The sequence below is a fragment of the Camelus bactrianus genome, chromosome 9, assembly GCF_048773025.1.
Source record: "Camelus bactrianus isolate YW-2024 breed Bactrian camel chromosome 9, ASM4877302v1, whole genome shotgun sequence".
Taxonomy (NCBI): domain Eukaryota; kingdom Metazoa; phylum Chordata; class Mammalia; order Artiodactyla; family Camelidae; genus Camelus; species Camelus bactrianus.
In genome coordinates, this window is record NC_133547.1 from 11,561,076 (window position 1) to 11,585,746 (window position 24,671).

At 47.9% G+C, this 24,671-nt stretch overlaps 1 protein-coding gene across 8 annotated transcripts; it reads left to right on the top strand.

The window, feature by feature from the left end:
• Positions 1–462: 462 nt before the first annotated feature.
• On the top strand, positions 463–23,563 carry C9H19orf47 (chromosome 9 C19orf47 homolog). Of its 8 annotated transcripts, none has more exons than XM_074369653.1 (10): positions 463–567; positions 3,014–3,065; positions 6,318–6,405; positions 6,518–6,632; positions 8,082–8,163; positions 8,743–8,898; positions 10,398–10,550; positions 11,689–11,759; positions 13,384–13,732; positions 14,387–23,563. In XM_074369653.1, the coding sequence occupies exons 2-10, from the start codon at positions 3,047–3,049 to the stop codon at positions 14,479–14,481; spliced, it is 1,128 nt and encodes a 375-aa protein (XP_074225754.1). In that variant the 5' UTR covers positions 463–567; positions 3,014–3,046; the 3' UTR covers positions 14,482–23,563. The 8 variants fall into 8 exon arrangements, with proteins under 8 accessions (XP_074225754.1, XP_074225755.1, XP_074225750.1 ...); XM_074369654.1 differs by having other exon boundaries at positions 8,743–8,880; positions 10,401–10,550; XM_074369649.1 differs by lacking the exon at positions 14,387–23,563 and having other exon boundaries at positions 13,384–14,331.
• Positions 23,564–24,671: the final 1,108 nt, after the last annotated feature.

Here is a 24,671-nt window from a genome sequence, read left to right on the forward strand (position 1 = left end):
ATGCCATGTTGTCAGATACCATGGATCCTGTTAAGTTACCCTCTGTTCTCAGTTCACATTTTGCCCATGACTAACATCAACTCAGTTGCCAGTCTACCCTTTCCCTAACTCACTGAAGATACATTTATTTTATTTAATGCACATATACATAATGGGTTGAGCATTGTTCTTAGGGCTTGGCATTTATGAACTCATTTAATCCCACTAAGCACTTTAAGAATAGATACACCTAGCATTTTTTTTAATTGGAGTATAGTTGATGTACAGTAACTCCTATCATTCTTATTTTATAGTTAAAGAGAATGAGATCCAGAAAGGTTAAGCCACTTGCTGCAGAGTCAGGGTTAGGAAGTGGTAAAATCACCATTTGGGGTCAAGCCTTCTAAGGGTCCATGATAATTACTTGGATTTTGGGAGCTGTCATTTTTCTATTATTAATGTTATACAATTTCCACTATTCAGAAATTCAGCACTGGAGATGGGCTTTTAATGATGGAGAGAGGAAATTGAATCCAGCAGGGAATTCTGCAGCTATAGTGGGAAGATTCCAGGACTTAAAGGCTTCTAGTAAGTATTTTTTAAATAAGTTTTATTTATTAATTTTTTTAATGTTTACTGAGGATTGAACCTAGGACCTCATGCATGCTAAGCATGTGCTCTACCACTGAGCTATACCCACCCACCCCATAAGTATTAACTGAGACTTTGTGAAGACAGACCATAGTGCCCGGCTCATAGTAATCTCTTGACCAGTGTTAATTGTAGCCATTGGACTGACTTAGGTTCAAATCCTGGCTCTGCAGTTACTTGCTGTGTGACCTTGGGCCTGCTACTCTCCTCTGTAACGTGGATAGCATTTTTACTTTTTATGGCGGGTGGTTGTGAGGAGTCACTGAGATGTGTACGTACTCAGTGCCTGGCACATAAACATTCGGCAGGAGCTACTGCATGGGCATTGGAATCAGGGAGAACTTGTTTTTGAATCCTAGTAAAGCTGCTTGCTAGATGTGGCATTTGGCAAATGACTGAACCACAATGAGTCGGTTTTTTTCATTGATTAAAATGGGGCTAATTATAGTCCTCACACACAGGGAGGTTGTGAGGCACCAGCATGATGCCTGATGCTGGTCCTGGCACACAGCGAGTGCTTGGTATGTGAGGTGTCGTTGTTCTGTCTGATTTACTGAAGCCCCTCCCTCCCTTGCTCTTTGAGAGGTGCTGGTTGTGTTGTCTTTGTCCACTGGTAAAATCCAGAAGGGAAAGGGGATCTCTGGAGCCATGTACAGGGTGGGGTGATGTCTGTGGTCATGTTCATCACCCTCGTTGAGAGTGGAGGAGAGAGTCTCACATCTGGGGACTTTGGGAAAGCTTCACAAAGCAGGTGGCAGTCAAGCAGAATGAAGGAGAGCTTGCCAGGAGGACAGGAGGAGGAAGCATTCCAGGCACAGGTGGCTTTCTGTGTGAAAAGTGGGAGGCAGGTGAAGCCCTTGGGTGCTAGTGGGAAGGCTGCGGAGGGAGGCCTGGCAGGGAAGAAGAGCCAGCACTTGTAGAGTACTTAGTACACACCAGGCTCTCTCCAGTGCTTTGTCCATAGAAGCTCATGCAGCCCTCACAGCAGTCCTCTAAGGTAAGTTGTGTGTATCATCCCAGTTTACAGATGGGGACACTGAGGCCTAACTGGTGAAGTAACTTGCCAAGATCACACAGCTAGTAGGTGGTGGAGCCAGATTTGAACTCTGCAAGTCTGGTTCCAGAGTCCTTACTCTTTTACCATCTCTGTTATACCATCAAATGGGGGTGTGGGGTGGGAAGGGGCAGATTGTGGGTGATGGTAAGTAGATAGGGGCTGGCCAGGGGCCTTCTTTGCCCTGGAGAGGAAGTGGAGGCAGGCTGGACGAGAAGGATCAGAATTGGGGGCTGGAGCAGACAGAAGGGAGCTGAGTGAAGGATGAGGACCAGAGGAGGAGAGAAGGAGGAGGGCTAGGGTGGGAAGTGTGGGCCAGGTAGTCCTGGAGTCAGATAGCGTCGAATCATCAGGTGAGGAAATGATTTCTTTGAGTTCTCATTCAACACTGCTGTTCACGCCTAGGAGAACATCGCCATTGATGCTAATATGTCTTTATCAGCTTTCTGGTACCCGCTGATCTCATCTCGGTGAAAACTGGTTTTCCATTTCTTCTCTGGGGACCCTCCTGACTGGTGCCCCACCTCTCTGCCCTCGGCTGCTCTCATCCACCTCCCCACTCTCTCCACCGCCGCCCCGCAGGCTGCCTGCCGCCCCGCAGGCTGCCTGCCGCCCCGCAGACGTGCCAGATGCTCTCCTGGCTCAGGGCACTGGACTTGCTGTACCTTCTCCCGGAACACTCTTTCTCTATAAAATTGCACTGCTCACCCCTCCACCGCCTTTGGGTCCCTAAACGTCACTTTAGAGAGCTCTTCCCTGACCGTCCATTGGGAATGGCCAGCCCTCCCTCCCGGGCCCTCCGTGTTTCCTCCCTGATGCTCAGGGCTTTCTGTCACATGATATTGATACTGTCCAGTGTTTTGCTTGTTGACTGTCTGTCTCCCCCTTTCCTGGGTCCCCACTAGGTGCCAAGCTCTGGGTTTTTGTTCACCTCAAAATTCCTGGCTCCTGGAGCAGTGCCTCACACACAGTAGGTTCTCAGGAAGTGGTTTTTGAACAGATGAATGAATGGCTTTTTATGGTTAAAGTCTCGGGCAGGGGATGTCCTTTTTCTGTCCCTCCCTTATCCCAGCCAGAGACGTTGGAGGTGTGTGGGACTGGCGCTGTGGACGTTCGCTGTCCCTGGGCCTTGTCCCAGGCAGAAGTGATAGTTGTGGTGGCAGCTCTGCCCCAGGCTGACTTCCTGGCAGCTGTTCCAGGCTATTCCTGGGCGGTGAGCCCCCAGCCCAGGAACTCTCCTCTGGCAGGCAGACAGACAGGCAGCGAGAGAGGGACAGACACTTCGCCGGCGGCAACTCATAGGCACTCTCCCCTTGTTCTCTCTTCCAGGCTCCAGGGAACAGCGTCACGGCCAGGGAGACAATGGTCTCAGTGACAATGGGTGAGTCTTCTCTCTGGGTCCCCTCTCCCCACTGCCCTTTATGAGGCATGACCTGGTGGGGGGCACAGGGGAGGGGAGGGAAGGCTGGGTCACTGGCAGGAACAGCTGTGCTCTAAGGAACGTGGAGGCAGGGCCAGGGCCTGCTCAGGGCCTACCCGTCTCCTCTCGGTATCTTGGCCTCCTGACAGCGTATTTTGGCTATAAAGAACTTGAGTTCTAAAGTCCAGTAGATCTCCCACATGGCCTCTCAGAGCCTCAGTTTTCTTACCTGTGAAATGGAGATACTAACACTCCCTACATCCTGGGATGTTGTAAGGAGAAAGGAGGTTATGGTATGTAAAATCTTCGGCATAGTTCTCAGCAAGTGTTAACTGTTATTAATCTCATGAGCCTTAACCATCACATTGTCTTTAAACTCTGTATTTTGGGATTGCCAAACCACAGAGGTTAGCTGGTAGCTTTTAAATGTTTGGAGATTTGTACATATAGAAAAGCACAGAAAACATATTTGTGTGGTCATAAGAGCAATTGAAGAGCAAACATCTGAGTACTTCCTTTACAATTCCACTTATATAAAGAACAGAAACAGGCAAAACCAATCTATACTGCTAGAAGGTGTTGCTGGCCCTTGCGAGGCAGGGAGAAGTGACGACTTAGGGAATGTGAGGTGGTGTGGGGGGAGGGGGCTGCTTCTGGGATGTTGGAAATATTTTGTTTCTTGATCTGGGTACTGGTTACATGGGTGTGTTGGTTTATGAAAATCTATCAACTTGTGTGTACTTTTGTGTGTGTACATTATAGTTCAATAAAAAGTTTTTAAAAGTGCAGTCCTCCTCTAACCATCCAGGTCAAGAAACAGAATATTGCCTGCCTCCACTGAGGGCTCCACCCCAATCCCGACCCCCTCCCTTCTCCAGATGGAATAAACCACTATTTTATCTTTGTGATAATCTCTCCTTACCTTTCTTTATTGTTGTACCACTAATGAAAACGTTCCTATTCTATAGATTTGGTTTTGAACTTACATGAATGAAATCACGCCGTGTGTTCTTTTGTGTCTCTGGCTTCCATTACTCTGAGCGATGTCTGAGAGTCGTCTGTAGTGCTGTGTGTAGCTGTGGTTCCTTCCTTTGCACTGCTCTGTGGTACTGATACAGATTTATTTATCGATGCTACTGTCAGGGGCTGTTGCATTGTTTCTAGTTTGTGGCTGTTGCAGACAAGCTGCTGTGAATATTTTGGTGCATTTCTCCTGGTGTCTGCAGCAAAACACACCTCACTGAGGCCAAGACACACACTGTGGCTCATATTAATATGTCTGAAAGGGTGGGGGTTGCATCTTACAGCTGGTGCTTATGATCATTTACTGGGCAGCATATTTTCCTCCTTAGTAGGACATGACATGATGGTGAGGGCAGGACATGGGGACTTCTGCAGTTCCATGACTTTGCTGCAGGCAGCTAGCTACCCCCAACCTATGTGGTGCTTTTATTCCCCTTAATAAGAGTTTAATTCAGGTACAATTCACATTTCATACAATTCACTAAAGTGTACAATTCAGTGGTTTTTATACTCTGTGTTCACAGAGTTATGCAACCATCACCACAATCAGTTTTGAAACATTTTCATCACTCCCCGCAAAACCTGCATACCCACTCTCTCCTCACTGCCCTCCCACCCAGTTCCTGGCAACCGCTAATCTACTTTCTGTCCCTACAGATTGCTACAGGTTTACCTTTTCTGGACATGTCACATAAATGGAACAATTATGTGATAGTTTTCGATACTTAGACAGAGGATCCTGCTTTTGGCTAATGAAACCCAGGGCTCCTCGTCTTGACAGGTGGATAGTACCTGGGCAAAGTAGAAAAGGCCCCCCTTTCCTCTGGGCTGGTAGAGGAAGTCCTGAGGGCATGAGCTCCTCACTTGTCTCAGGCCCAGGGAGTCAGACCAGTGGCCGGCGGGGCAGGGTCCTCCTCGGAAGAGGACGTGCCTGAGCCCTGCACCGCCACCCATGCAGCGCCTCACCCAGAGCGTGTCTCTCCCTGCTCTGAGCCTTAGTTGTCTTATCAGCAAAATGGGCATAGGAATACCAAATTTCTAATTATCTAAAGTAGCATGGACTGTTGAATGTACTGTTACGTATCAAGAGAAAGAAAAAAAAATGTTGCCAGTTAAACTGCAGCACACCATCAATTGTGCGGTAATCCTAGTTTCAGAGGTATTAAAATGTGAAAAAAAATTTTACTTGGAACCAATAATCTTATCTAACACTTGCCCTGATAGGTTAGGGTCAGTTTGAAGGTCACACCTGAGAGGCCAAGAATAATAATAACAATAACAACGATAATAATAGCTGCAGTGGGTTGAGGACAACCTCCGGGCCAGGTGCCTTTTAAGCCCTTTATGTGGACTCTCTCTTTAGTCCACGCAATGACCGAGGACGGCGCTGCAGTTATCACTAGGATGCCAGCTCCATGAGGGAGGGGACTCTGTCTTGTGCCCTGTGGTATCCCTAGTGCCCCAAACAGGACCTGGCATGTGCCAAGTGCTCAGTTCCCACATGTTGAACGTATTATCCCAAATTTACAGCTGAGGAAATTGAAGCTCTGAGTGATACCTTGCCCAAAGGCCCTCAGTCAGGAGTTGGCAGAGCCAGGATTTGAACCCAAGCTCGAAAGGCTGTACTCGTAACCTCCATGCCCCCAACTCAGAGGCCAGCCTGCTCCTGTGGGGTTGGGGAGGGGGCTTGCTGATGCCAAGGGCCGGCTGTGCGACCCTCCGTTCCCTCCACCTGTGGATCCTTACCCTGTGGTGCCTGCGCCTGCTGATGGGGACTGGGGCGGAGAACCCAGAGTCCTGGCTACCCCAAACCAGTCATTGTTCCCACGTTGGGGATGATCACTGCAGGTCACGCCCAAGGGCAGGGCAGAGCTGTCAGGAGAAGGGCAGTCCGGAGGCACCAGGGCTGGGGGAGTCTGCTTCTTGTTAGCAGTGTGGCCTGGGTCGAGTTGTTCAACCTTTCCTCACCTCAGTTTCCTCACTGGCTAAGTGGGGGGCGTCCACACTGCTTAACCCACTGGATCGTCAGGCTGGCTTAGTTCCACTGTGCATGGGAAGCACTCAGCCCAGAGCCTGGCATTGGACAAGCATTTAATTTGTGGGAGCTGCTGCTCTTGTGGTTTTGCTGCTGCTGTTCTCTAATGAGAATAATGTGAGTAATGAGCCCTGTCTACCACCCACCCCTGCCAGCCACTTCTGAGTGGATCCAGTTCTTTAAGGAAGCCGGCATTCCTCCAGGACCTGCTGTCAATTACGCCGTGATGTTTGTGGATAACAGGTAAGGCCACTGAGGGGACGGGGCTGAACCTGGGGAAAGGAGGGGAGACGGGGAGCTGGCTGGCTCACTCACCTGGCCCACTTGTGGCCTCACCACAGACCCTCCCCTGCAGGATCCAGAAGAGCATGCTGCTAGATCTCAACAAAGAAATCATGAACGAGCTCGGGGTGACTGTGGTGGGTGACATCATCGCCATCCTCAAGCATGCCAAAGTGGTGCACCGCCAGGTGGGTGCTCTGCTCGACACCCCTGTCCCTGGGTCTGGGGTGGGATGGAGCGGCAGTGGCAGAGCCAATGGGAGGCTTGGAAGCAAAGGCAGGGAGACCTGAGTTCCAAGGCTGGCTTCACTATTGCTGTGTGACACTGGGTACATTGCCTAACCTCTCAGAGCCTTACTTGCTCCACCTGTAGAATGCACATAGACAAACCTATTTTGCAGGGTGGTGTTAAGTATTAAGTTAAAACAAAGATCTAGGACAGTGCAAACAGCAGGGCCTCAGGAAAGGCTGTCTGTAAGCATTATTATTATTACTAGTTCTCATCTTTTTCATAATAATTACACTGACCAGGACTCTTGTCTGTCCCCAGAACAGGAGCTTCCTGTGCGGGACCCAGTTGGTAACTTGATCAACAACGTGGTTGTTCCATTCGTGGCCCCTCCACTTACAGTGACCTTAGACTAGCAATTCCACTTCCCCGAGTCTCTGAAACAGGCTTTTCACACACCCTGCCGTGTAGGGTAGCTGTGGCCGTCTGCCTGGTAGTGTATGTGGCACCAAGTGCCAGGCCTGGAGTGAAGAGCTTTTTTAGTTATGACTGCTAGCACTTACAGGCCTTTGCCACGGCCTGCCAGGGCCTGTCTCCATCCTTTGCCATATTAGCTCATTTACTCCTCCTTCCACTTGACTGAGGAGGAAACTTGCCCCAGAGCTGCACTCTCAAGCATTCTGCTTTACCAGATGGTGGCTGCTGGGGTTGTTCTCATCAATTTTTGTAGCTTCTTCCATCGCAGGGACAGGCCTTCATCATCCATCATCCAGGACAAGACCCCGCAGTGAGGGCTTTCTCAAGCCAGGGACATTTTCTGAGTTATCTTGGAGGTTCCTGAGTAAAATTCTTTCTTCTCTTTAAGCTTTTAAATTGGAGAACCATTTTGGATTTCTCGAAAAGTCCAAACAGTAGTACAGAAAGTTTCTGTATTTCCTTCACCCAGCTTCCCCTAATATTGACGCCTTACATAGCCAGGGTACATTTGTCAAAACTGTAAACGCTATAAACACTATATTATGAACTAAACTATAGACTATTTGGATTGCATCAGTTTTTCTACTAATGTCCTTTTTCCGTTCCAGGACATCACGTTGCATTTACTTCTCATGTCTCCTTAGTATCTTTTGATTTGGGGTGGTTTCCTAGTTTTCCCAGGTTTGGGGTGACCTTTACAGTTTTGAGAGTACCGGTCAGCTGTTCTGTAGCATGTCTTTCCGTTTGGGTTTGTCTGATGCTTTTTATGGTGAGGAGTGAAAGGTTTTGAAATCTCTTCTCAAACAGCTCAGCTCTGATTTCCCCCCTGCCTCCCAAGTTTTGCTCAGATTTCTGGGTCCTCTCTTCCCTCAGCTCATGCCCCTGCCCCCATGGTAACCCGGGCACCCCCCCCCCTTTTTTTTTTTTGGCAGGACATGTGCAAAGCTGCCACTGAGTCAGTGCCCTGCAGCCCCAGCCCCCTCCCAGGCGAGATTCGCCGAGGCACGGCTAGCGGTGAGTGCCATCTGTTCAGGCCTCCTTTCCTTCATTGGAACATGCTAGCGGTGAAGGGGGCACAGCTACAAAGTGCCAGAGGCCGTGGCGGGGACTGGGAACACAGCAATAAACAGACAGTGTCTCCTCATGGGGCTTGCATTCTTGTGGGAGAGGCTGCCAGTAAACAAACAAATGTAATTTAATGTCAAGCAGTAATAACGGCCTGAAGAAAAAGAAAGCACCAGCGGAGGGTAGAAGTGGTTAAGATCAAGGTGGGGGTCAGGGAAGTTTTCCCTGAGGAGATGCCGTTGGAGAGGAGATCTGAGTGAAGAGACAGAGCAAGCCCGTTGGTACTGGGGGACCACACGCCAGACAGATGAACAGCAAGTACCCTGAGGAGATCTGTACTTGCTGGGCCAAGAGGATCCTGGAGACCGGCAGCCGATGGGGAGGGGAGGGAAGAGCTCTGTGCAGGGATGGGTAACTGATGGGTGAAGTGTGATGGGAACCAACCTGGTCTGGGCCTCTGGAGAGGCCCCCAGGGCAGGGAGTGGTGGGCTATTCCTTCCCCGCTGGACTCCTCTTTCCTCCCTACAGCCGCCTCCCGAATGATCACCAACAGTCTGAACCGCGACTCCCCACCCGGCACTCCCCCCAGGCGGCCGGACACCAGTGCCTCCAAGATCTCTGTCACTGTGTCCAACAAGATGGCAGCAAAGAGTGCCAAGGCCGCCGGTGAGAGGACTCGGGCAGGTTGGTGGGGAGCTGGAGGTGAATGTGGGTTGGCAGACGGTATCTGGGGGACATATTCCCAACCTTGCAAGGTGCTTTGAAGGCCACGAGGTATCCACAGCGTTCAGCTTTGGTCAGGTCACTGCACCTCTGTGGGCCTCCCTCTCCACATCTGTAGAATGGGGCTGGTGCTGCCCTCCCCAGAGGACAGTCAGAAGCACGTGAGGTGGTGTCTTCAAGCAGTGAGGGTGCACTGCGGTTCTCACTCAGTGGCTGGGTCAGTCTTTTTGTATTTTTAAATTTTATTTTTTTGTGGTAAGAACACTTAACATGAGATCCACCCTCTTTACAAAATGGTAAGTGTACAGTAAAGTATTGTTGACTATGGGTGGTTCAGTCTTTTTTAACAGATGTTCATTGAGCCCCGCACTGGTGCCCGGCCCTGTGCTTGATGCCTGGGGTCAAAGGTAAAGAAGCTACCTTTCCTCTTAGCAGCCAGAGGGATCTTTTACAACCTCTAATCTAATCCTTTCACACCTTTGTCTGGAACTCTCCAGGGCTTCCTATTGTTCCATTAATAAAATCATCTTCCCACATGGCCCTACTGGGCCTTGCATCGTGGGGATTCAGGCTTGCTTGCTGCCTCAGGTCCCCTCCAGGCTCCTTCCCATCATGAGGCCTTTGCCCAGATGGTCCCTTCTCCGGAAGCCTTCTTTCTCTGCAGATTTTTCCAAGCTTGGCCGCTGTTCCTCCTCCAGGTCTCAGCTTGTAAGCTGGGAATGGGACTCTGGCCTTTGGGCTTCCAAGCCCTCCTTCTGTCCGTCACACACTCCTGTTTTTGTTGGATGCGTCCCCACAGCAATGATCTTGGCACAAATGGAAACTGAGGCCTGGGGAGGGGACTGGGCTATCCTGACGCCCAGCCCCGCCTAGCCCTGTCCACCTCCATCACACGTGCTCCTTTTCTGCCACATATGTCTGAAAGTGCGTCATTCTCCTTCTGACCTCTCCATTTGTGTGCCATGAGCAAGAAAGTTAAGATTCATTTCTAAAGTATGGAAAAGATGGGGAGCCTGGGAGGGACTGGCTCTCTTACCCCTCAGCGCATTTGAGATTTATTTTTAATTGAGGTGTAATTTCCTTATGCACAAATTGTAAGTATATAGCTCGATTAATTTTTTTTAAGTGATTACACCTGTGAAACCACTCTCTAAATGGCCTTTCCACTGCCCAGCAGTTTCCCCATCTGAGGGGATTCTGGCTGGGCTGGGAGGCGAGCAGGGACAGACCCACAGAGAGCCTGGGAGGCCCGCCACAGCCTTCTGCGACTCCGCTGTGGCCACACCCCTGAGTTTCTCAGTGGTCAGTCAGTGGCCATGGGGTGGTTGGGAAGATAAGGGATTCCAGTCATACAAACACATGGAGATAAAGGCACATGTGTGCCCTCTGCAGGGCATCCAGCCCCTACCCCAGGAGAATGTTCCATCCCAGAAGATGCTCACCATCCCCTCCTCCCCCAGCAGCCCTGGCCCGCAGAGAGGAGGAGAGCCTGACTGTTCCTACCAAGCGGCGCCGGGTCACTGCTGAGATGGAGGGGAAGTACATTATCAACATGCCCAAAGGCACCACCCCCCGGACCCGCAAGATCCTGGAGCAGCAGCAGGCAGCGAAAGGTACGGGCCTGGCAGAGGCTTGCTTGGGGGCAGACTGTGCTTCCCTTTTGCTGCATCTTGCAGGGTTGGTCACGTCCTACAGGCACTGGCTGAGATGCAGGCTCTGATGGGATCCAGGGGACCTTGGACCCAGGGGACAGCAAAGGTGACTGCAGAGGAGGGGGATGCATCACCACCTCTACCCTCTCACCCTGTAGTTAGCTTAGCAGGGCTCCTCCGGTGCCTCCTCCCGGAGGGGAAGTGGCGTGGATTCAGTGCTGGCCTGCCTGTTAAGTGAGTGACTGAGCCTGGCAGAGGGCAGGTGCCCAAAACAGTGGGAACTGTCTTTTTGAGCCAGAGGGGTCCGGTAGACTCAGTCCATAGCTGGGCTTCATGTTTGGTAATGCAGAGGTGGTCTTCCTTACAATGTTCCTCTTAGAACATTGCACATGTTCTCATGGAAAAACATCAGCAGATGCTTAAGAAGGAAAAATAAACTCCCCCCTCACTCCCATATCCCACACATATCGTTAACCTTTACAGACCAGCACTTACGAACTTAAATGCACCAATTTGTATGTTTACACATATAGCTGGGCATTTCTTTCCTTTTTAAGCTCCAATAGCATCATCCTACATGTATTTTTCTACAACTTTTTAACTGAGATATTTTCACATTAGTGCATGTTAATCTGCTTCATTATTTTTAATGGTCATTTAATATTTGCATAGTACTTCTGTATCATAATTTAGTAAACATTCTCCTGTTGATGGCTATTTAGGCTGTAATTTAGGGAGGATTCCATCAGGTTCTCTTAGAGGCTATGACCCAAGAAAGAGTGAAAGGAACCAGTAGGGACTAAGAAGTCTTCCTGCACACACTTCATGAATTTGTACTAAGGTGTGAGGACTAGAAGTGTCAATTTGAGTTGACTTCTCACATTTGACACCAGCCAAAAGTGTGTGGGTTAAGGTTGCCGTTAGCCAACATCACAGGCACAGAACCTAACTCGGCCCAGTCTGTGCTTGCTTGGACCAGAGCTGCCTGGGGTCTGAGCTTGCCATGTTGTCCCCTCCCTGTCTGCCTGGTGCTCCGCTGGGCCTGGGTACACATGGGCCGCCCAGAAGGTGCTGGCTGATGGCCTCTCTTCCCTCCCAGGTCTCCACAGGACATCCGTGTTTGACCGCCTTGGCGCCGAGACCAAGGCAGACACCACAACGGGGAATAAGGTAAGTTGGAAATGGGGGAGCCACTCGGGACTCTCACATTCTTGTCTCCCCTGGGAGTTGTTCCTGACGCTTCCCATACACATCTCACCATGTCTTACCCCACTTTCCAGGCCCAGTGCCCTTCTTTGTACTGGCGACTTCCCTGTCTGTCTGCTACCCTGACCTCTCTCCCAACTTCCAGCCCCCCGGGGTCTGGCAGATTCCTGGACACCACCCTTGGACCCCTCCCACCACCTCGTCCCAAACTGGCCTCAGCGTCTTCCTCCAAAACAAACCCTTCCCTGGGCCCTGTCTTGGGTGCCCCACTGACCCCATCCCAGGCAGTCGTGATTCTGATGCCGCCATGTGTCTCTTCCTGCTCTGCCCCCTCTCTCTGTACTGATGGGGCGGGGCCTCTTCGCTGGTCCCTTCACAGCTCCTGTGAACCCCTCCAGTCCCTCTCCCACAGCAGCAACATGTGCGCCCGCAGGACAGGCCCCTCCCCGGCCTTGCCCACCAGAAACCCTTCAGAGGCTTTTCACTGTGCTCAGGATGAGACCCTCTCTTCCTGTCTCTGCTTGCAGACCCTCAGGCCCCAGGCACGACGTGTGGTTGGGAGACATGGCCTGAGCCCGCTGCCTGGTGTTAATCTGGCTCTGCTACTGCCTGCCTGCGTGGCCTTTACCATGTCACTTAAGCCCTTTGTCCCTCAGTTTCCTGCTCTGTATTGGACCCACCTCACAGGGTGGTCGTGAGGACTGAGTGAGATCACGTGCGCAGTCAGCATATTCAAATGGCACCTCTGATTAATTTTGGCAGAGCCCCCAGCTGCATTTCCTTCCTTGCTCACCAGGGCTCATCCACTCTGGCCTTTTCTCATTTCCTCAATCTCACCATAAGCGTGAGAATAACATTCGGGTCACGTGGCTTGAAGATGCAGCCATGGAAAGAGCTTGGCACACGGTGAGGGTGCTGTAAATACAATTCCTATTCCTGACTTGAGACTTGGAGGGCACTCTTTACTAATTCAGCCTCGAGGGCCTGACTTAAATGCTGAGGCCTCAGAGAAAGCTTCCCTGTCCCCTGCTGTGCTCCAGAGAACACAGCACTATTGTTATTAGAGAATTACTCATGTCATTTCCGACATCATGTCTGTCTTCCTCACTGGATTGTGGGTGCCCAAGAGCAGGGCTGGGCCTTTCTTGCACCACTGGGTCCCCAGCACTGCCCAACATAGGGCCAGGTGTTGAGTGGGGGCTCAGAAAATGTCTGTCTGTCGAGTGAATGACCAAATTTATCTTTGCTCTCATGTTTACTTGTAGACCCTCCCAAACATTCTTCCCTATCTCCTCCCTGCCTCCTCCCCTCTTTATCCCACTCACTTCCAGTCAACTTTCAGATCTCACCTCAGGTGTTCCTTCTCCAGGGAGCCTTCCCCGAACTTTAGGCAAGGCAGGGGCCTCCTCTTGGCTCCCCTAGCTCCCTGGACTTGCCCTCTCATGGCTCTCACCACTGTCTAGCATGCCACCAACAGGTGTTTTTCCCAACTGTGAGCTCTGTGAGGCCAGGCATCCATGAGGGAGTTCTCCATGAATGCTTGTTGAGTGACTAAGTGACTCACTTGTCCTATCTCTGACCTCCACAGCCCACAGGAGTCTTTAGCCGCCTGGGGGCGACCCCAGAGACGGACGAGGATCTGGCTTGGGACAGTGACAATGACAGCAGCAGCTCTGTCCTACAGTATGCTGGGGTCCTGAAGAAGCTAGGCCGGACCCCAGCCAAAGCCAGTCCCCAGCCCGCACTAACTGTCAAAGCCAAGGCCACAAGCTCGGCGACAACGGTCGCTGCCCCAACACTGCGGCGCCTGGCCCTTTCCTCACGACCTGGGCTTGAGAGGAAGCCGGAGGCCCTATCCAAAGTCAGCGTCATCCAGAGACTGGGCAAGACTGCCCTTGTGCCCGAGGCCCAGGACAGCCAGGTCACGAGCACCAAGAGTAAGTCGGCTGAGGTCAAGGTCACCATTAAGAGGACTCTGGTGGGGCCCCGGGGGAGCAGCTCCAGCGAGGGCCTTGGTGCCCAGATGGACCACGCGGGCTCTGTGAGCGTGTTCAAAAGACTGGGCCACAGGACCTTCTAGCCCAAGGGCGGGGCACAGGCCCCCGCCCAGACTCCTGGCTCTGTCAGAGTCTTCAGCGAGGGTGCACCACCCCTCTCTGCCGGCTTCTGGATGACACTGCTTGTCTCCCTCAGACATTGTGCTGGCCCGAGCTTTCTGGGGATTCACCCAGTTTTTCTGAGTCTGAGGTGGTCATCGTGGCCTGGCCTTGCCACTCTGGGACTTTCCCTTCTCTCCTGTCCTCTGTTCCCTCCTCTCTGACCATGGCCTTGGCAGTACTCACCTGTCTACCTCTCCAAGTGCCAAGTGCCCTTTTCCTCTCCTCCATCCCCCTTCCTCCCTCAGCAGCATCTGCTGCCTCAAACCCCAGGCCTCCCTGTCACCCAGAGTGAGTGTCACCTGGAGAGGCTCCCTCGTTCCCCACCCCGCTGACTCCTCCCTTCCCCCCCCCCCCCCCCCGGCTGCTTTAACTTCTGTCTCTTCCTCTCTTCACTCTGTTCATTTCTTTTCTGTTTTCTGTCCCCGTGGCAAGGCCCGACTGTCCGCTGCGTCCTGCCTGACCCTCCTGCACCTCCGGCCTCCCAGCGGCCCCGTCGGCGGTGGCGTCGAGCCTGTAGAGACTGTTAGCCGCCCTCACTCCCAGGCTGGAGGGACCTCCCCAGACCCCGGGCTGTGGCTGGGGCACCTGCTCAGGCATCTTTTTCCCTGAAAGGCTGTGGCGGGTGGTGGGTCAGGGGCACTGAGAAGGGAGGTCAGCGCCAAAAAAGAAGAAAACAGCTGTTTTAATATATTTTTGTGACTTTCAAACTGTTTCCCTCCCCTCCTTCAGGGTGAGTCACAGGCTTGTGTCTCACACAAAGCACAGTGTGGGCGGGGGCGCCCACACAGCAGTGAGCTCTGTCTCTGAGGGTCAGGCTCCCCACACACATGAGGGCTTTTCCAGACCTTTTCCAGGAGCTGGGAATCCATCCGTGAGCAAGGCAGACAAACCCGTGCCCGCGGGGCTGACCTCTCTAGCCAGGGAGATGGGCAGTAAAGTTATCACGCTGCCCAAAGAATCAGAGGTATGAGGGAAAGTGACCAGGGCCTCTGGATGTTGTGGGTAAGAAGGCTTTTCAGAGGAGGTTACTTGTAGGCTGAGCTACGTGAAGTTCAAGAGATGAGTGTTCAGGCCGAGGAAACAGCAGGGGCAAAGGCCCTGAGGTGGGACAAAGACCAGAGAGAAGACCAGCATGGCCTGTGGGATCTGGACTTCCTCCCACGAGCATTGAGGAGTTTGGGAGGGTGTGAAGCGGGAAAGTGATGATGTGAGTTGCCTTTTATGAAGATCGCTTGGGCCACTGTGAGGAGGACAAATTGTTGGGAGGGCAGGGGCGGGAGCAGGGAGGCAGCGTGGGGTGAGGTGGTGGAGCGGGGAGGAGAGTGGGTGGACCTCAGGTGCGCTTCGGAGGAGGGGGAGCAGGGTTCTCCATGAGGATGGACTGGACACTGGGGCGTGGGGAAGATGGGGGTGTGGATCACACCTGGATGGGGGACTTGAGCATCTAGAGGAGGGTTCTGTTTGTGGAAACAGGAGGCTGGGGAGGCTGGGAGACAGGGTAGGGGCAGGAGGGCGCTCAGTGTTCAGCGTGTTGACTGAGCTGAGCAGGCCACTGGTGCTCAGGGGCCACCTAGGCCGGCTTCAGGGAGTGCTCAGGGAAGAGCATCAAGGGCCTGGTGATAACCAGCTGGGAAAGGGCGTAGAGAGAGGAGGGGGCCTGGAAGGGAGTTGGGCCCTTTTCCCATATAGAGAACAGGATCTGATAAGGAGATTGCGAAGGAGTGGTCAGGGGCTTGCAGGGGGGTTGCTAATGGCAGGTAAAGATGAGGTTAGACTTCATCCATTTTTTTTTTCATTGTGGTGAAATAGATGTAACATAAAATTTACCATTTGAACTATTTTTAAGTGTCCTGTTCAGTGGCCTTTAGTACATTCGTATTGTTGTATAACCTTCACCATATCATCCATCTCCAGACTTGTTTTTGTCCCCTCAAAGTGACCATCCACTTAGTTTTTCAGTAACATTGTGTTGGGAGGCTACTGTGTGTCAGCCAGTGTCCCAAGCTCTGGGCCTGCGCTGTGAGGGGCCGGACTTCAGTATAAGGGACAGTGGTAGAGAGACCAGCTGCAGACCCTGCTCCCAGTGAGGGCCCAGGCCATACCCTCGTGGGACTCCTTGAGGTTGAAATCTCAGGACAGCAAGTGATGGCGAAGTTGGTTCCAGAGGCTGCCCTTTTACATCAGGGCCACAAGGAGGCGCTCATACCCATACACGCTTTCCTTGCTGATCAACTCTTTCTCTCCCCCTAGTAATTTCAAGTTCCACGTCATGGATAATTTTAGCAACTGCCAGAATTAACTAGAAGAGTTCCAGTTACTAAGTTTATGAGCACAGGGTAATTTCTTGATGTGTAATTGGGACTAAAATGTTACAAAAACATGTATGGCTCACTTATCATGAGCAGCTTACCTGTTACGAGGTAAGTCTTGTTGCTTGCTCTCTCCAGAGGCTCAGAGGGGAGTAAACTGAAGGCCTCACCAGTTGGTGAGTGGCCGCACTGGGTTTGACATCAGGGAGGTGACCGAGATCCTCGTCCCTTAACCCCTGTCCTGCACTGCCTCAGTTGCTGATTTGAAACAGGGCCCTTTAGGAGAGGGGAGGGTGGGGTCCTAGGATAGTGGTTTTGGATTTTCTAGAGTCATCTATGTGTATGTGTTACTCTGCCCCACCCACTTACCCTGGGGAGCATTTGCAGCTCCGGAAGGCATCAGGCCTTAAGAGTCATGTGCATCCAGCCACCGTCTGCCAGACAGACCGGAGCCGGACACCTCCTCGGCCTCCTAGCCTCTCCAGAGCCACAGTGTCCCACCCATTTGATTTGGTGGTTCCCCCAAACCAGCCCCAACAGCTGTGAACCACAGGGGTGCATTGTTTTTTCTCTGGTTCTATGAAACATTTTTGAGCATAAATAGTACATACACATGGTTCAAAATGCAAAGATACAAAGGGCTTCATGGTGAGAAGTCTCTTCCTAAGTCTCCTAGTTCCCCCGTCCTTTCCTCAGAGGCCACCAATGTTACCAGTGTCTTGAGTAACCCTTCAGAGGCGTGTTTGTGTGTGTGCGTACACACAGACACGCATGCATACATACAACTGGAGGAGCACGTGGTACACATACACGAGCACACACGCATATTAACGGCCTGGCTTACTTAACCAGTCCTTTTTGGAAGGGAATTGAGGTTGTTTCCAGTTCCTTGCTATTTCAAGTCATGCTGCAGTGGATAACCTTGTTCACATGTGGGGTCCACTCAGGTGAACTTGAAGAACCCTGATTATATCACCTCAGTGCAAATGCTGATACTGGGTCAATAGCAGATCTGAACTAGGCTCTCCCCCAAGATGATTGGCATTCTTTAGATGACTTACTTATGCATACATCACCCCATCCCAGAAAGGAATTAAGAGCAGCTGGGCTCTTCTAATTGGAGACTGCTGGAGGAGGTGAGTCAGGGGGTGCTAAGGGTTAATACTGACCACCACCTGAGTGCCAAGAAGTATAAAATATGTGCTGTGCTAAGTTGATGGACTTGTCGAGTCCTCAGGTTGAGGGCAATACCACGAAAGGCAGGAACTTCCTATTCTCATCCCAGAAACACGTGGAAGTGGAAGTGCAGTGAGCCCAGGGCTCCTGCTAAATCGCAGAGCCCGATCTGGGCCAGCCCAGGCGGGTGATTCTCTTTGGATGGACACATCACCCCCTCTGGTAGCTCATACCAGTGGATGTTAAAGCAAGATGGGAACTTGCAGTGGCTGTGACAGGCAGCCTGGGGCCAGGCCAACCTCACTGCCCCTTCCTCCAGTACCCGAGCCTGGTGCCGCTCAGACGGGCCAGGAGGTGGGTGGCAGCCACCTTGACCCCTCCTTTGGGAATCAAACCTTAGTTTTGTGAGTGCTGCTCTTACAGACCTGCTTTTGAAGGCCTTACTCTTACCTATATGGAATTTTACCTGCTTTGTGAACTGCAAACTGGACCCTCGCAAATTTCTTCAATTAGGCAATGCCTCCTTTTTTTTTTTTTTAGTAACAGGCTATTTTCTTTTTTAACTTTATTTATTTTACAATATCATATTTTTTTAAATTGAAGTATAGTTGATATACAATATTCTGTGTTACAGGTACACAATATAGTGAGTCACAATTTTTAAAGGTTATACTCCATTTGTAGTTATTGTAAAATATTGGCTCTATTCCCCATGTTGTACAGCACATCCTTGAAGCTTATTTTATACCTGATAGTTTGTACCTCTTAATCCTCCACCTCCATCTTGCCCCTCCCCCTTCCCTTCCCCACCGGTAACTACTAGTTCCTTCTCTACATCTGTGAGTCTGTTTCTTTTCTGTTATATTCACTAGTTTGTTGTATTTTTTTAGATTCCCCATGTAAGTGATATAGTATTTGTCTTTCTCTGTGACTTATTTCACTTAGCTTAATGCCTTCCAAGTCCACTCATGCTGTACACCAGAAACTATTACAACATTTTAAATCAACTGTACTTCAATTAAAAAGCAAACCAAAAAAAAAAGCCCATTTAAAATACGGTCTGAAGAACTGAAAGATATTTTTCCAAAAGAGGAAATGCAGATGGCCAACAGGAACATGAAAAGTTGCTCAACATCACTAATATCAGGGAAATGCAAATCAGAATCACAGTGAGATATCATCTCACACCTGTCAGAATGGCCATCATCAAAAAGAACACAAATAACAGATGTTGGCAGGGATGTGGAGAAAAGGGAACCCTTGTACAGTGTTGGTGGGAGTGTAAGTTGGTGCAGCCACTATGGAAAGCAATATGGAAGTTTCTCAAAAACCCAAAAACAGAACCACCATACAGCCCAGCAATTCCACTCCTTGGCATAAACCTAAGAAAAACAAAAACATTAATTCAAAAAGATACATACACCTGGCTATTAACAGTGGCACCATTTATAATTGCCAAGACATGGAAGCATCCTAAGTGCACATCAGTAGATGAATGGATAAAGAAGATGTAGCACATATATGCAATGGAATACAGCTCACCCACAAAAAAGGATATTTTGCCATTTGCAGTCTTTCATTCACTTTTTAGGGGGCAGGGCATTTCAAAAACCAGAGTTTTATCACTGGCATAAACATTTCCATTGCATCAAAAGTAATACAATACCTAGAAATAAACTTACCTCTACTCTGAAAACTGTAAAATACAGATGAAGGAAATTGAAGATAATACAAATAAATGAAAAGATATCTTGTGCTCTTGGATTGGAAGACTCAACTTTATCAAAATGGCCACACTACCCAAAGCAATCTACAGATCCAATGCAACCCCTGTCAAAATACTCACATGTTCCATGGAACTAGAACAAACAATTCCAAAATTTATATGGAACCATAAAAGACCCTGAATTGCCAAAGCAATCTTTTGTAGGTCTTTTTTTCCCCTTTCTTCTTTTTGGTCTCTTGTGGTTGGATACCTAGAGAAGTTTCTTTAACATTTGTTATAAAGCTGATTTGGTGGTGCTGAATTCTCTTAGCTTTTGTTTATCTGTGAAGCTTTTGATTTCTCTATCAAATCTGAACGAGAGCCTTGCTGGATAGAGTATTCTCGGTTGTAAGGTTTTGCCTTTTATCATTTTAAATATATTATGCATTTCCCTCTGGCCTGTAGAATTTCTGCTGAAAAATCAACTGATAGCGGTATGGGAGTTCCCCTGTATATTATTTGTTGCTTTTTTCTTGCTGATTTTAATATATTCTCCTTATCCTTAATTTTTGTCAGTTTGACTACTGTGTACTTTGGCATGTTCCTCTTTCGGTTGATAACAGGCTATTTTTTAGATTTATAGAAAAATCAAGAAATATGCTTGGTACAGAGTTCTCCTATATCTCATATCCAGTTTCCCCTGTTATTCACAGTTACTAACATGTTACATTAATATGACCCATCTGTTACAATTAACAAACCATTGCTGGTACATTTGTATTAACTTGAGCCCATAACTGATTCAGACTTCCTTAGTTTTAATACCTTTTTCTATTCCAGGATACTGTATTAGATTTATGTTGTCAAATTTGACAGCATTATGTTGCCAAACGTTTATGTCCACAAATAAGGGGTTGTCGTGTCTCCGTGGACTCCTCTTGGCTATGGCAGTTTCCCAGACTTGTCTTAGATGACCTCGAAAGTTTTGAAATATGCTGAAGTATATTATAGGATGTACCTCAAATTGTGATGTCTGATGTTTGTCTCACTATTAGACTGGGGTTATATGTTTTTCAGAGGAAGAGCTCATAGGGAAAGTACCATTTTATTACATCGTATCTAGGGTGCATGCTGTTGACGTGATTTATCGCTTTTATGTTACCCTTGATCACCTGGCTTGGTCATCCTCTGTCAGGTTTCTCTACTGTCAGGTTAAACTTCTTCTTCCCTTTCCATATGGGACGCTTTGAAAAGAAGTCAGTCCCCTGAGGCGTGGGGTCCTTATACTCCACCTTCTTGAGGGCAAGGTACTGATGTAAATTACTGAGAATTATTCTGCAAGGGAGATTTGTCTCTTCTTTCTATTCATTACCTTATTTAATCATTTATTTTTATCAGTATGGACTCATGGATTTTTTAAAATTTTGTCAGGGGGAGGTAGTTAGGTTTATTTATTTATTATTTTTAGTGGAGGTCCCAGGAATTGAACCCAGGGCATCATGCATGCTAAGCACGCACTCTACCACTAAACTATGCCCTCCTCCCCCAATTCATGGATATTTATTTTGTACTTCGGGTTGGAATCCAATACTGTATTTATTTTGTTGGTTACATTATTCCAGCTTTGGCCATTGGGCGCTCTTTCAGTTGGCTCCTGTGTCCCTTTGACAGACTTTCATTATTGTGGGGTTGATTTAGGGTTTTAAAAATTTGTTTTCTTAACATTTCCTTACTTTCTGGCACTACAAAGACTTCAGGCTTGTCCTGTACAAGAAGCTCCAGTTCCTTTCACTGTAAAATGGTGTTAGAAACCAAGGTCTAGGCACAAGATGTATTTGTTGCTACTGGAGCAATACCTCCTTTTAAAAAATGTCACCTTAATATGGAACTCCAATATATAAAACATGCTTAAAACAGAAAAGCAGTAATTTCTTAGAATACATTTAATGTTTATTTTGAATTAATTCATGCAAACAATACAAAATTGTAAGGTACAAAAGGATACATATATACTAAGACTGCTTTGTTCCCAGTAGATTGGCAAAGAAAATTAAAGTTGGGGAAGATTTGCAGTAATAGGAGTATATATACTGCTGTTGGAATGTTTGTTGGTATCACCATTTTGGAATATAGCTTCATAGGCTGTGGTGTAACTGAAGATGACATACTCTCCAACCCAGCAATAACCCTTCTGGAGAAACTTACATGTGCACATAGGACATGTGTAAGAATGTTCATAGAATCACTGTTGTAACAGCATAAACTTAGGAGCAACCCAATACCATCAGCTGGAGAAAGGACAGATTGTGCCATAGGTGTTCTCATCATCTAATGCATAATGAACCACCTCAAAACGTAGTGGCTTAAATCAGTAACCATTATCTCTTATGGTTCTGGGGGTTGACTGTGCTCGATTAGACTGTTATAACTTGGGGGCGCTCAGGTGCTTGCTGTAAGATCTTGGCTAGGACTGGTGTCCTCTTGAAAGCAGCCTCAGTTGTCTGGTGGTTAACCAATACTGACACTTGGCTAAAACCTCAGTTTGGGCTGTCAGCCAGAATGCCTGCACATGGCTTCTCCATGTGGCCTGGGCTTCCTTACAACATGGCGGCTGGATTCCAAGAGCAAGCTTCTCAAGGGAGCCAGGGAAAACTGCATTGCCTTTTCTAACCTAGCATTGGAAGTCACCTTGCTTCACTTCTTCCACAGTCACTAGCCCACCCAGATGCAAAGGGAGGGAACATAGGCCCTACCTCTCAATGACGGGAATGTCAGTGTCTCACCGTATGAAGAGCGTATGGGATGAGAGATTGTTTTATGGCCATCTTGGAAAATTACACATCAGTATTGGATGTATTATCTTATGTATTGGATGTGGAGTATTATACTTCAGTGGAAATGAACTAAAGGTGCATGTTTCAATATGAATAAAGCAAAATATTGAGTGATAAAAGCAAATTACAGAAGAATATGTGTAGTTATAAAATATGCAAAATAGTGCATGTTGGTTATAGATACTATAGGTGCAGATAAGTGTAGATGTATAAAGTGCATGGGAATGAGAAACTCCAAACGGAGGACAGTGGAGCCCTTCAGGGGTGGGATGGGGTCTGATGGGGGAGGTGCACCTTCAACAGGATGGTCGTGGTTTTTAAAGCTGAATGGTGGGCACACAGGTTTTCATTGTGTTAATCTTAATGCTTTTGGGGGGCACCTATTAACCATTAAAAAATAATTCTCTCTCCTACTCAGGATCCCTCAGCCATCCAGGCCCCTCTCCAGGAGCGATCAGTGTTACCGTGGTTTGATGTGTCCTTCCAGAAATATTTCATTTATAAAAATATTTTCCCACTCAGATGGAAGCATGTATGTTAGTTTTGCACTTTGCTTTTTTAAATTTACTATATCCTGGAGATTATTTCATATCAATACATAAAGAGCTTTTTAAAAAATCCCACTTTATTGAGATATAATTCACATACCAATTTACCAGATCACCCATTTAAAGTGCACAATTCAATGGCTTTTAGTTAAAGACATGTGCATCCATCACCACAGTTTTAGAAAATTTTCATTACCCTGCAAAAAAATGCCCACACTCCTTAAGCATCAATCCCCAAGTCCTCCCATACTCTGCCCCCAGCTCCAGGCCCTTGGCAACCAATAATTTGCTTTCTTTCTCTATAGATTTCCCTTTTCTGGACATTTCAAATAAATGTTCACTGTGGTGTTTTTTGTTTTTGTTTTTTGCTGAAGGGGAGGTAATTAGGTTTATTTATTTATTTTTAATGGCAGTACGGTACTGGGGATTGAACCTAGGACCTTGTGCACACTAGGCATGCACTCTACCACTGAGCTATACCCTGCTCCCTGACATTTCAGATAAATGGAATCACACAATTTGTGGGCTTTTGGGTCTGGTTCCTTTCACTTAGCATGTTTTCAAGGTTCCTGATGTAGCAAGTAGCTGTACTTCATTTCTTTTTATTGATGACTAATATTGCATTCTATGGATATATCACATTTTGTTTAGCCAGTTGCTGGGCATTTGGGTTCTTTCCATTTGGGGGCTGTTATGAATAATGCTGCTGTGAATATTTGTGTACAAGTTTTTGTATAGATACATGTTTTCAATTCTTTTGGGTATCTACCTAGGAGTAGAATTGTTGGGTCGTAAGTTAATTCTATTTTTAACCATTTGAAGAAATGCTGGAATGTTTTCCAAAGTGGCTGTACCATTTTACTTCCCTACCAGCAGTGTATGAGGGTTCTGGTTTCTCTTTGTCCTTCGCGACACTTTATTATCTGTCTTCTTGATTATTGCCATCCTAGTGGGTGTGAAATGGCGTCTTATTATTGTGGTTTTGATTCGCACTTCCCTGATAGCTAATGATCTATAAACATCTTTTCCTGTCCTTATTTGGAAAGAGCTTCCTTTTAAAGTAACTGCATAACATTCCTTGTGTGGATGTACCTTTGAACTGGTCCCTTATTGTGGACACTTAGGTGGTTTCCAAATCTTTTTTTTTTTAAATCACAAACGGCGCCTCTTGCATCCCCTGCTCTGTGCTCGTGTGTGAACATATTTGTAGGGTGAACATCTAGGAGTTAAACTGCAGGGGCAAAGGGAATTTACCTAGTTTTTATAAGTTCAAATTTATGCCATTTGTGTATTTTTACAGTAAATATTGAGAATAATCAGATTTGTTTGAGGAACACTCTAATTTTTCCTCCAGTGTTATCAGCTAGCAGGTCCAGTGACATCAGCATCAGCAGCCATTTTATTTGCCTATTTTACTTTGGCTAAATCTTGCATAATTCAAGACTGACTTATATGGACTTGAAAGTCGGGTTGAGGCAGGGGTTCAGAGCACATAAAAACCCACATTCATTGTTCCAAAGTTTTCCCCTAAAGCTGCCTTTTCTGCTCCCTCACATTAAAAAAATTTTTTGGTATTTTTTGGTTTGTTTTTGTTTTCTGGGGGACAGGTAATTATTATTATTATTATTATTATTATTATTATTATTATTATTATTATTATTATTATTATTATTATTATTATTACTTTAAACAGAGGTCCTGGGGATTGAACCCAGGACCTTGTGCATGCTAAGCACATACTCTACCACTGAGCTATACTCTCCCTGCTGCTCCCTCACATGTAATACAGTGCTTGCTCCCTAAATGACCAACATAGCATATCCTGGCGATCTTTTGACCTTCCTGATGGTCTGTTGAGATTAAGAGCTTGAGCTCTGTAGCTGTGTGATCTTAGGTAAGTTACTTAACCTCTCTGTGCCTCAGTTTCCTCTTCACTAAATTGGGAGTAATAGTAGCATCTACCTCACAGGATGATTGTGAGGATGAAATGAGTCAATTCACGTGAAGGGCTTAAAACAATGCCTAGTACAGTGTGGTGTTCTAATTTATCTCTGAAATTAATGATTTTCAGGGAAGATTTTCAGCATCAGCATTAGTACCACCACTTAAAGAACCTTTTAATGACATTCTCATTGGCTACAAAGA

What these genes read in the sequence shown, in the direction of transcription:
- C9H19orf47 (XM_074369649.1), top strand. An exon ending in GTGATGTTTGTGGATAACAG is followed by an intron (nt 6,406 to 6,517) that starts GTAAGGCCACTG and finishes CCTCCCCTGCAG; the next exon opens with GATCCAGAAGAGCATGCTGC. An exon ending in ACACCACAACGGGGAATAAG is followed by an intron (nt 11,760 to 13,383) that starts GTAAGTTGGAAA and finishes TGACCTCCACAG; the next exon opens with CCCACAGGAGTCTTTAGCCG.